Here is a 12,779-nt window from a genome sequence, read left to right as displayed (position 1 = left end):
GAAATTAAAAGTAAACTAGATCAATGCAAAAAAAAAAAAGGAAAAGGGAATATTTACATATGTTACTAAAGATGTGCCTAAAAATTGCTTTATCACCTACTAAAAAAGAATTCTATAAAAACCTGTATTAAGGCAATAACTGAACGATGCTGGTTGAATTCATGTTGCAATTGTGCCGCAACAATGGTATGAGGATTACTGGCAGACACTGTTTGTCCCACAATCCCAAAAGACAAATGAAAACGTTTCTCAGAAGGCCACCAAAAGATTGACACCTGAAAAATGAAAATTTTAACTTGTAATATTTTAGTACATAACATTTTAATAGGCCAAGAATAAGAATATGAGTAAATAAATAAATAAATATATATATATATATATACACACACTGAAACAAAATAAGAGATAATTAGAAAAGAATAAAATAAAATAAAATGGAGTAAACTACAAGCTTAATGTTGCGCAAAGCAGCCAAACACACAGTCAGGTAAATATTACAAAATGCAAACAATAAACACATAAAGGATTTACAAAATTAAACAAATAAGAATACTAAAGCTAATAAGACTAAGTTGTTGAAGCCAGAACTCATCAGCAGTGGAACCTTCATCCTAAGGTCAACAGACTCAAAATTTTAAACTAAAAACTAAAGCGAGGATGTTCAGTTCCGAAAAAGCTAGCATTCAGTAATACATAGGGTTAAACGCACTGTATGCGAAAAATGAACACAGATTTCATGGAACTAGGACCTAAAACTAAACACTGGGGTTTCGTCTCGACTATTAGAAGCCTAATCCATGAAATCTTTTTATATATAATAATTGTAATAAAAGTGAAAATATTGAAAAGACCACACCAAAAGCCCATTGATGTGCAACGCAGCAAAACTAAAACGCCAAGTAAATGTAAAATAAGCAAGTCGAATACTAAATATTAAACAAATTACATAAAAATGATGATAAAAAGGAAAATTGCAAATAGCCATTTAATAGGAAAAGACAAAGTATGAATCCAGAGCTCATCAGCCGTGGAGGATTCATTAAATATGGTCAAAAGACCAAAAAATTTTTTAACTATGAACTAAAAGAGAATGTTTAAGCTCCGGTACATGCAATATAGAGTAACATTGGGCAAATGCACCACATGCTAAACAATAAACAAGAGCTCAAACCTAAAACTAAAAGCAGGAGGTTTCGCCTCAACTAATTAGGAAAACAAACTCGCTTTAGTTTTTAGTTTAAAATTTTGGGTCTGTTGACCTTAGGATGAAGGTTCCTAAAACTACACAGCAACAATGGTTTTTAAAAATTTTCCTTTGCATGTTATCTTATTTATTTCACTTATTTAAGGTTAAATGATCATTACTTTAATTTTTGTTACTGTCAATTAATGCAAAGATTAGAAATTCCACATGTTGTTTCATTCCTTAAAAAAAGAAGAAATATGACGGAATTTTTTACCGATAATTAACAGTTTTGTCATTTAAGAATGTATTCAGATCAATTTTAAAGTAACTATCTTGCAATCATCAATGTGAATTGAAGATGCACCATCTATAACATTGACATTATTGATGTTGCAAAAGCAATAACATCATCACAAACATAAGCCAATGTTCCACAACATTAATGATTGAAATCAAAACATTCATAATATGGATTAAAAGACTAAAAAAACTTCAATGTTCTAAAGCATTTTTTTTCTTTTCAGTTACTATAAATTAGTATTCACTAATAAATGTTTTTGTAAGAGGAGTGAAATCATATAGTAGTGTGCCAGTATTTATTAATTTATCATACTTTTGAACAGCCTAGAAAAAAAAAAAAAAAAAAAAATAATATTAATAATAATGAATAAAAATCCTTTTTTTTTATTTTCATATTAAGTAATACACAAGAAAAAGTATCACTGATGCATATATTTAAAACTGCAAAACATTAAAACAGTAAAAGCCAATAGGAGTATTTTCATATTCATCTGTGAATTCCTCTGTTTTAAATTTAATTTTTCTTTTGATGATGAACTGAAGTTTTAGCTAAACCTTTCTTCTATTCACAACTTTAAATCAAATTAAATATGAAGTTCTTTCAATATAAATGCAGATTTGAAAGCTCAAAATTTTAAGGAGTTTTTAATGTTTCAAACTAAAAGAAAAATATTCTTTCATTTGAATTCAAATAATTTCCACTTTTTTTGAACAAAATAATATTTAAAAAAAGGGGGGGGGGGAGCTAAATATAGAAAATAAAATGAAAACATAAACAATGCTTACCATGCTGGCTTTATTTGGCCCATAGCCAATCACTAACTTCTTATAAGTAAATGATTTAATTTCCATCATTGATGAATACAAATTATGTTGATCTAAAGAGAGGGAAAAAAATGCCAGTCACATAAAAAGTAATCCAAATAGTTTTGAATTTTCAAAAAAGTAATGAATGAAAACTGATAGGAACTGTGAACCTAATTTTAAATATATAAGTTGCAAAACAGGCATTTTTAGTAATTTGATACATTAAAGCTATAACAGCTAACAAAACAAAAACAATTTCCTTGTAATTCAGGAGTCCTCCATTACACTTAGTGTTGTTTTCCTTTTTAAAAATTTGCAAATGATAACTAAAAATAGAAACACAATGTGACTTCAGATATGAAACAATTGTAGTGAAATTTTTAAATTACTATGCCCATAAATCAATGTTTTTGCTAGAGAAATAAAAAAATTAACAATAAAATAAGTAGATTTAAGATAGCATATGTTAAAAATTGCTTCTAACTGTTAATATAATTGAAGAAATTTAAAATATGAAAAATGATTGGAATTTAAAACACAGGATGTAATATTCAACAATACTCAAAGCTTGATATTGACAGATTTCCAAAAACATATTTTTAAAATAAACTATCAACTGCAAAAATTCCGGAAAGTGGAGTTTTCAATTTGTCAATTCCTGTAATGCATTAAATTTCAAACCAATTTTTCACAAAAAAAAATCAGATTTTTGAGGCATACAACTGCAATTGCCTCCCCCCCCCCCAAAAAAAAAACAGCGCCATATGTACCTATTTTATATTAAAATGAAACTTATTATTTCAAGCACTTTTCAAAGTTTTTAAAAAGTGTACAAGCCATGGTTAAATTTACTATCAAAGAATCCAACGTGTACAATTGATTTCCATTCTGAGGAATGCTGCATTCCTAAAATAAACCTTTCCACAATCACGTTATAAAATGGAGTAGGAAGAAAAAAACGGACACTAAGTTTTTTTTTTTTTTTGGTTCATTTGAAACTTGATCAAATTAAATAAGCTTAGTTAGAAACATTTAAGTTTTAAAAGTCTAAATTCAATCCTTTCATCTATGAAAATGGACCTTATTATGATAACTCATTATAAACAGCTTTTACAGCATTACTAATCAAATACATAGAAAATTATTCTTAAAAAAAACTTATAAGCACCATATTTCAAACAATTGGAGAATTCTAAGATAATGCGATACAGTTGTCCCATTGTGTTCCAATCTTGAAGCATATCATTAACCATTTGAGCAACTTGACGAGAAGTACCAGCAGCAAAATCATAGATATAGTACACAGGACGGCGAGGACCTTGTTCCTTTGAAGACATACTTGTCAAAGGGCAGTTGCAAAAGACAAACTGTAAAATTAATAAATATAGACATTAATAATAACTATACAAATTTAATAAATAAGACCGTTAATAAATGTTTTCTAGGCAATGGTTCATTCAGCATATGACTGGCAAACATTTTGTCAGACAGGTCTTAGGCTTCTTTAAAGCACATAAGAATCCAATTGAGCTGATCCAGAGTGGGGGGTCATGCCCCTCCCCCCCTTTAAAGCAACCAAATATTGCCTAAAGTTGTATTGTAGGGACCCATATTTCAAAAACATTATCCCAGACCCTTATTTGAGCACAGAATTGCACTTTGTCCTCTCCCTTTCCAATAATGACCCTCTAAAAAAACCAGATATTGAAACAATCCCTAATAGAAGGTAGTAATATTGACATCAGCAGTGAATTGCATGCATAGGTGGATCGTATGGAGGGGCAACTGCCCCCTCACATTCAAAGTGGCTTTGCCCCTGCACTTTTCTAAATTCAAACTTAATGATTGACCAAAAATGATAAATTTGAATGATTCACATGTTTAAAGAAATAATTAACTTTTAAGCTGTGTTTTTTTCATGTTATTATTGGATAAAAAAGGAAATAGTGCTTTGAATCTGAACAAGGGAGTCTACTGTGACCATCTGCTACAATTTTTAATGCTGTGCTTTGAAATTTTTAAAGGTCATTTAATTAATTCTAACATGAAAATTTCAGCAGTCTTAATTTTAATTAAAAAAACTCGGCTTTTAAGGGCGCTGGCCACTTAACCTGCCCCCCCCCCCCCCCCACACACCTTGTTTCATCCCCCACATTTTTGGTACACCAGTCACCATATGATTGCATGAATAAATTCTGTACAGAACTGAAAATCCTAAACATCATACAGATGAAAGTTTTTAAAAGTAAATGCTAATTTAAAATGTGGTGGCGTTTAAGTAACAACTCTACAAGAATGCAGGATTTCCGAAAAGTTCTTGGCACATTAAAAAAAATTCATAGAAAAGCAACAAGCTGTCGTAGGAAATATGCGGCTTACACGAGAATACTTCACAGCTTTACAAACTTTGTGTGACACTAAAAAAAAAGAAGATAAATAGGAAACAACTTCCAAATTGTGTTTAAAAGGTGTGCGCTGTACCGTCTCAGCAAAAAAACAAAAAACAAAACGTGAGAGTGTTTAATCATTTTATTAAACTGAAAGCAATACCTTTCAATACTAGAGTTGAACAAATGCAACCGATTGTTGCTCAAGCTACATCAAACGTGCGTTATTATGGCACAAACCGCATATTTCAATAGGACACTTTGTTGCTTTTCTAAATTTTTAAAATGTGTAAAGGACTTTTCTGAAACTCTGTATAAAGACCATGATTAAAGTCAAAGGAATTATTTTGCTATAAATTCCTTTTTAATTTAAAATTATTTACAATATTTCATTTAGCAATACAAGCAATAATAAATCCAAGAAATTGACTTTACCTCAACAAGCCAGAGTACGACTTCCCTTTCCTTGTAATCTGATAGTGCAACTCAAAAGTGCATTATGCAAAGCAGTAAAAACTTCTGCATCACTACCAATCAGGAATAGGCATCCTTTGAGGAAAAACAAATGATTAATGACAGAGCAAAGCAATATTGAGAAAAACATTTCTTTAGATTTTATAACTTAAAACTACAGATTAACTTACTGAACAATTTTCTACATGGTTAGTTTGACCCATAGGCTTCAACTTGAATTCCATTATGACAAATATCTTTTTTATTCAGCTAAATTGAAAAAAAAAAAAAGCAAATACTTAAAACTGATACTTATTTAAACAAATTAAACACAAAATTAAGGTGATTGATATAAAGATATGAATACCTCACGACATAGTGTTGAAAAAGGAATTCGCTCATCACACATGGAAACAATATGCGCAAGTTCAGTAATAAAGAAGCCAGTATATTTCACCTTTTTTACCACCTGTTTCACTTTGTGTTAGCACCTGGAAAAATTTGAATTTAAAGTTTAACTGATGGAAAATTCATACATAAGATAAACTACAATAGTCAAAGCGAATATTACCTTTCGTTTTTTTCCAATGCCCCTGCCTGTTCAACTACAATTCAATATAAACACAAATGAATTATATGACATTTTTAAGTATTAAAAACAAAACTTTTTAATGCTAAGTAAATACTGCAAAAAAATTCACATCAAAAGTGTGTTCGGATTTTTTATGTTCAACTTTTTGATGTTCTACAGTATTACAAAAGGTCTCGATTAAAAAGAGAATTCAGTTTAAAAGTCATTTAAAAAAATAAAACAACTTGACTCTTTTAAAAATATTTAATGCAGTTATGAGGAATTTATAGCCACAATGACAAAACTGCAATTCTCTTATGCAAATTAAGGTTTAAGTTAAGTCTTAGTTTAAAGTTCAAATTTAGAAAGCTTAAATCCAACCTGCTTTTGAGTATTTTGAGTTCATAATTTAAAGACAAGATTTAAAGCAAAATAAATGTAATTATATTTTAAATTACTAAAGACTACTACTTTCATTTGCTATTTTATATTACCACATAAAAACAATTATATAAGTTAGGTTTTTGTTGCAAATCTGTAATCTTACTTCATACAAAATAAGTACAGATATAATTGTTATTATTGTTATAATGTGCACACAAATCATGTATGTTTGAGTATATCACAAGTAGCTAAAGCTTAAAATTAATATTTTAAATAGTATCTATAATGCAGTGGCTTGTTTTGGAATTGCGAATATATGTTTCTGTAATGTAGCATGACATGAGAAGAGGGGTTGGGGATGAGGTACGTTGAAGTGTAATTTTGACAAAGGGGGGGGGGGATCAACTATGTTGAAAAAAAAATGACATGTTTTTGGACAGCCATTATTGATTGCCATTTTTAAACTGCAACATTGATCACGATTTAAAGAATAAAATTCTGGAGATTTGCATGTTCCTTTTCAAGTATAGAAATATATATGTTGAGCAAAAAAACAATCATATAATTTTATTTTGAATATGTTTGTGCAAACAATAGATTCAATTTAACCAGATTAATTATTGACTAAGCATTCATTCTCTACCTGTAAATTTTATTCATACAAAGAAGCAAAGAAAAAAAAAAATCTGAATTTAAAGCAAAAAAAAAAAAGGGGTCAAAAACTTTCCCACTTTAGTTGAGAATCAGCAAAATTCCCCCCTTTTAACTAATATTTTTGCATATTATGAAATTTCAAAAGTTTTTCAAATGTATCTTGACCATATTTTAGTAAATTTGGTACGCTGATTTGCACAAAAGAAAAAAAAAAGAGTAGCACAACAGCATACTACAAAATAGAATAGTAATGTTACTAACATTCAATCTCAGTGCAAGGACCATGAGTAGCAATAAAATTATCGAGTGGTGCAAAATCAACAATCTTCAAATACGATTTTGGCAATTCAGTGTCCAATCCTTCAACTTTTTGTTCCAGGGGATCATCTTCTAATGGTTGAGGCTGCACAGTCATTAAGTAGTATGCAGGAATAATTTCACAGCGATTAGTTGGGTTTTCAAATAACCTGACAATCTAAAGAGAGAAGTATGAAGAATTTAAGACAATAGCACGAAGACAATGGGACATAAAGTGAAGTTTCAATGTAAAATCATTTAACATAAAAATGTAGGTTAGAAGTAAGATAATATATACAGTCAAACTCTGATGCAGCGGCACCAGTACAGCCGAATGTAATTTGGCATTGTAGCATAGAGTTGGGTGGTATATTGCACAGTTATGTGCATGCACATTGCACACCATGTACATATAAACACATGGTAATGTTAAGAAATGTATTTGAAATGAAACATGTTGCATACCTCTGTAGAACACAAAAATGTAAATACAAATTTTTTTTTATTCAATGCTATTTATTGAGGTTCATAAACTGATACAGTGAGTGAACTTTTGCCTCTGTATGTTAATGGAACAAAAGTTTATTTCTGAAGCCAATAACAAAGCTGATACTTAAGTTCAACTCTTTGCTTCCAAAAGCATAAGCTCTGAGATACGTTTCTTGTGGAAAAACTCAAGGTTATATCCATTTAGTATAAGTAAAATCTTGTTTTATTGCAAGCCGATTGTACTGTTATTTCAAAAAGATAAAATTAATTTGTCAGCATCAATACAGAAATAAGATATTTTTTCTATCCCTCGAAGTTCAATGATATACAAGCTCCTTACAATATACAGATCTTTAGGACACATACTTGTAGAGTGGGACAATTAATTGTTTCATGAAGCAGAAGAATAAAAGTTAAATCAATACTTAACATATAATTAAAATTTATTTATGATCAAACTTAATGAGAATTGATAATGTTGCTAGATTTCAATGTACTTAAGTTTGAAGTTTAGCAGGAAACCTTTCAAACTACAGCCATGGAGTACAGCCATTTGGTATAGCTATAAAACAAGGAATAATTTTTGCTAAAATAATTTACAAGGATTTCATTTTCTCTTTTACAAAGATCCCTAGATAAAGGGATTTTACCAGAGAAAATTAAACAGAGATTTTTAAGAGAAATATTCAAAATCTGGGAAACTCTGAAAAACCAATAGAGTTGGAAGATATGAAGATGTGTATAAAAATTTTACAATGCGTAGTAAGAAAAAAGAGAGAGAAAATTTTCTCGTCATAATTTTATTTTAGTCATCCATTTGGTTCTGATGATTTTGAGCTTCAATCTTGGTCATTTTCAGCAAAAAGAAAATCTATCCAAAGATGAAAGATCAATGTCTATAATATGCTGTTCAAATTTTTCAACTTTTTAGACAAATAGTGATATTTGTGTGTCATAATTAAAACATACTTACAATAAAGCACTCTTGGTGTTTACATAATTTTATGAATAACTTATGCTTTGAAAACTTGGATAATTCATGCTCTGGAGGAATGAGAAGAGGTAGATGTTCACTTGCTATTGCTGGAAGATGCTGAATAGACTTTTCACATCGTCGGACAGTGACCCAAAATCTTATTAAAAAATAATCAAAATAAAAGTTAATTGCTTTGATAACATTAAAACTTTGAAAACCCATGTGTAATTCAAAAAATAAACATACTCACCTTAATTCAGATATTAGGTTTTCAATTTTTGAAGGATCCTTGTTCAAACAGTTCTGTATATCATCCATCATTGGAGGTTCTATATGTAAAAATATTAATTTTTTAGTGATGCAAACTAAGTGCCATAAAAGTCTTAAAACAAATTAATAAAAATATAACATTACCAAACTGAGGAACATGAGCTAAGAAGTGCCCACTATGAGTGTTGACAGTAATGAGCAGTTCCTCAGATATCATGCAGGGTTGCAAAATAGGTATATGTAGCACCGCTGGAGAACCAGATATAACACCTAAAAAAAGTTGTGAAAAATTGCTCATTAAAATTTCACGAAACAAAAATCTAAATTTAAAGTTGATCAAAAGTTGCTAATGTTCTTCTTTCAGGGTTGGCAGATTTGATATGTAACAGTTAGACAGTTAAAACCATGGTTTAAATTGTACATCAAAAACTTTCTTGTCAAAACCAATATTTCTTTGTGAAATTTAATTAATGAGCAAAATTTATTTATCATTTCTAATGGATAGCTTTTAAAAATGGTTTGAAAGGGAAGCAGTATATTAAGTGATTAGGTCAGTTCAAACTCCAAATATAATAACATATTGAAATTCTCATCACTATTAAATGCTGCTAGTAAATATAGCAAACATAGATAAATGCAGATACAATTAACATTTGTCTTTTACACGAATATAACATTAAGTATAAAAGTTTTAGAGTAAGTAATTAAAAAAAAAGTAACATAACAAACTGAAAAAGAAATAAGAATTAAGAAAAAACTGAGAAAAACCCATTTCTTCCATTCACTCATGAAAACAGATCAAGATTTTTAAAGCAATTTAGTTTTGTTGAATGTCTGAATTATTAACTGAATATTTACTTCACATAAATACTTGGGAATAAAGTATGATGTTATTACTAAGATTTATTGAATGACTAAGTGTTCAGCACTGAATAATTACCTTTCAAGGAAAATATTCTTTTTCTTTTTTAAAACCCAGTATACTTCTTGAAAAATGTCTATATCTCACTTAGCACATAAGTTTAATCAATACACTTTAGCTATGTTAAAAACATATAACTGCAAAAGGTTTATTCACAAGCAATAAATATTAATATCTGAAATTTGAATCTTGTCATTTTAAATTTTTTATTAATTAAAAGTATTTTAAGACACTTATTTACATATTATAATTTAAATTTCAGCAATATGTACAACAACTGTTGCTAGTTTATATGTTTTTTCTGGAAGGTTTTGTTCAATTAAAGATTTTATCACTAGGTGTTTTTTAACTTTAAATCAGTATTATACCCTTGTCACCTCTTGAAACTACCTTTTGATATCAAGGTATCAAATATTAAAGTGCTCTCTAGCAAGGCTTGATAAAAAGCACATCCTGATTTACAATCAAACTATTTTGTAAGTTTTTATAACAATTTTTGTCCATTGAAAAACTTCAACAAAATGACATGCAAATGCAAAATACTTACGTTTTCTAGCAGAGTTGTTCAACTGTATGTTGAGCAAGCTAAGCACGCTGGGAAAACATTTGGTTCCCAAAAGAATCACATAGGGATTTTTGGGAATGGCAAATAAAAGAATGCAAAAGTTAAAAGCACAAAATTGAGTGTAATCTCTGAAATTTACGTTAAAGTATGATCACACCCAAAGCAAAACATTTTAATGGTTCATATTAATTTTGTTGCACAAAATTATGAGTTTATAATTCCTTGATTGTTTAAATATAAGAAAAAAGAAGATCTAGGAATTTAAATCTTTGGTAAGTCTAGTCAGAAAATCAATACAGTAGCCAGTTCACTAACATTTTAAGTATCTTTGTACAGGTAGATATATTAGCTATGTAAGTAAATCAAAAGGGTTCAGACAGGAATATTTAATAGCATAAACTTTTTATAGCATGCATTTAACATTGAAGTATGTAATTATAATATGGTTACTCCGTTGGCTTTTGTAGTTTTTGTTTGTGTATTTAATTAAAGTAAATCCATTTCTCTAAAAGAACATAGCAATGATATGCAATGAAAGTAAGAAAAATATGTAGTACTTACAATCTTGTAGTCCAAGAAGTGGCTTAAGAATTTCACTCAGTTCTTGTAACTTGTGCTTGGTTCGGATATGCACAGTGTGAATTAAAAGCTTTTCCACAGATAAAAAGTCAGACTATAAAAAATTTAAATTTTCTTAAAATTAAAACACATTTGTATTAGTAAATACAAATTAAACTATTTTTTCTTTTTTTTTATTGTAGATTTTGACAATTTATTCTTATAATATTTTTAATGCTGAATCAGAAAAAAACTTTCATTTCTTTTCATCACCTCATGATCTTGGACTAAACCCATAATTTAAAATAAAAAAAAAAAAAAAAAGGAAGATTGCAATTTTGAAACAGATTTAAAACTTTTTTTCATATAACTTCTTCCTTTTTCAGCTTTTACTGTGCTTTATTTTATCTAAACAAGTGAGGGATTTTATTAAGAATGCAGAGGTTCATGGCCCCTTAAATTCTAACAAAAATTGCCACAAAATGAGGCTAGATTTCTTTTTAATGTATTTTTAAATGCATTCATTGAATTATCTCTCATAAAAAAATATCATACCTTGAAAAAACTCTTTTTCCTCCACTCTTGATGTGAAAATGTGTAAAAAGGCAAGAAATGCTTTTTAAAACGTGCTATAGAATTTTAAGCTAGTTTTCATTGGACATTAAGGTACCAATGAGCCCCTCTATTTCAGAACACTCACATGAAAAAGTAAAAGCCAAAACACAAATAAATTAAAAGAAAAAACATTAAAATCGGTTCTTATTTATTTTTAGCAAATTGTAAAAATACGAACAATGAAAATTAAGGCCATTTTGAGGTTTACACTTAAAAACTACATAAGAATCATTCATCAAAAGTTAAAATACAAGATAAAAAAATACCTTAATTGCTTGGTCAGCTAGTTGTGCATCTTTATGGTTCAGATGAGGAACATGAGTAACTTGTAAGGGCTTACTAGGATCAACAGGATCCATTTGTACACATAATTTGCAATTTAAAATTTCTCTAGGAGCCATGTGATCTCTATCAGTAAAATTATCTTCAAATTTTGGAAGCCTGGAAAGTGAATCAAACTAAGTCACTCCTTTAATGGAGTTCCTGAAAATATACATGATATGCAGAGGCATAGCGAGGGGAGAGTTATAAGTCACTCACAAATTCCAAGTTACATACATACACACATAAGTGTAAGCACATTATGTGTATGGCAGATTAAATGTCTGCCGCTTATAGGCAGAAACTAATCACTGTACTGTAGGTAAGTTGAAACAAATTTCTCCTGGTAGGCTGAAAAAAAATTGCTGCCAATTGGCTAAAACTAATTGTCACCTATAGGCAGAAATAAATGGCTGTTTATGCTAAATTTTTTTGAAAAAGTAAAAGAAATGTGTATGCACTATAATTTAAACCTCTTCACCCCATAAAAAAATTATTCGCTATGCCAATCACAATAAAAAAAATATGCTTTTAACTCATTCAGTGAAAAAATTAATTGCAATTGAATTTAAGACTAAAGAGATTCAAAGCAAAGCTTGAACATTGCCAATTATAGAGTAAAAATAAAGTAAAATGAAGCAAAAAACATGTGTGATCATATGATTTCTTCAAAAAAACAAAACATTACCTCCAATAGGAAATCACTAAACGATTTCCAGCACTATATTCTTCAACAACAATGCAGTCTCTTAATCTATCCCGGCATAATCGAAGAACCTAAAAAAGGAAATGGTTCACATGAAGAATGAATCACTCATAATTAGCAATTATAAGATCTTGAGAGCTGAAGAATGTAGCTAACAGTGTTGTCATTTTGACACATTACTTTGGCAAACAGAAATATTATTAAAAAACCAAAAATAATGATTTGCTTTTTTACAACCATAATTGTTAAACTTCAAAATAACCAATGAAATTATGTTAACATTTAAAACAGTAATTAAAAATAATAAATCATCATTTT

General features: G+C 29.1%; 1 protein-coding gene across 1 annotated transcript in view; it reads right to left on the bottom strand.

Moving 5' to 3' along the window:
• Positions 1-12,779, bottom strand: part of LOC129223361 (mediator of RNA polymerase II transcription subunit 14-like) — a 46,511-nt gene that overhangs the window by 16,834 nt on the left and 16,898 nt on the right. The window contains 16 exon segments of the mRNA XM_054857939.1: positions 123-275; positions 2,273-2,364; positions 3,462-3,660; positions 5,116-5,127; positions 5,129-5,207; positions 5,303-5,403; positions 5,501-5,599; positions 5,601-5,624; positions 5,705-5,730; positions 7,004-7,217; positions 8,502-8,661; positions 8,755-8,833; positions 8,919-9,044; positions 10,823-10,934; positions 11,701-11,875; positions 12,444-12,532. Coding sequence (XP_054713914.1) covers positions 123-275; positions 2,273-2,364; positions 3,462-3,660; positions 5,116-5,127; positions 5,129-5,207; positions 5,303-5,403; positions 5,501-5,599; positions 5,601-5,624; positions 5,705-5,730; positions 7,004-7,217; positions 8,502-8,661; positions 8,755-8,833; positions 8,919-9,044; positions 10,823-10,934; positions 11,701-11,875; positions 12,444-12,532 — 1,740 coding nt within the window.

The sequence above is a fragment of the Uloborus diversus genome, chromosome 5 (genome assembly GCF_026930045.1).
Source record: "Uloborus diversus isolate 005 chromosome 5, Udiv.v.3.1, whole genome shotgun sequence".
In the NCBI taxonomy this organism is placed as follows: domain Eukaryota; kingdom Metazoa; phylum Arthropoda; class Arachnida; order Araneae; family Uloboridae; genus Uloborus; species Uloborus diversus.
Note: the sequence above shows the minus strand (reverse complement) of the source record. Positions and strands in the feature narration are given on the sequence as shown.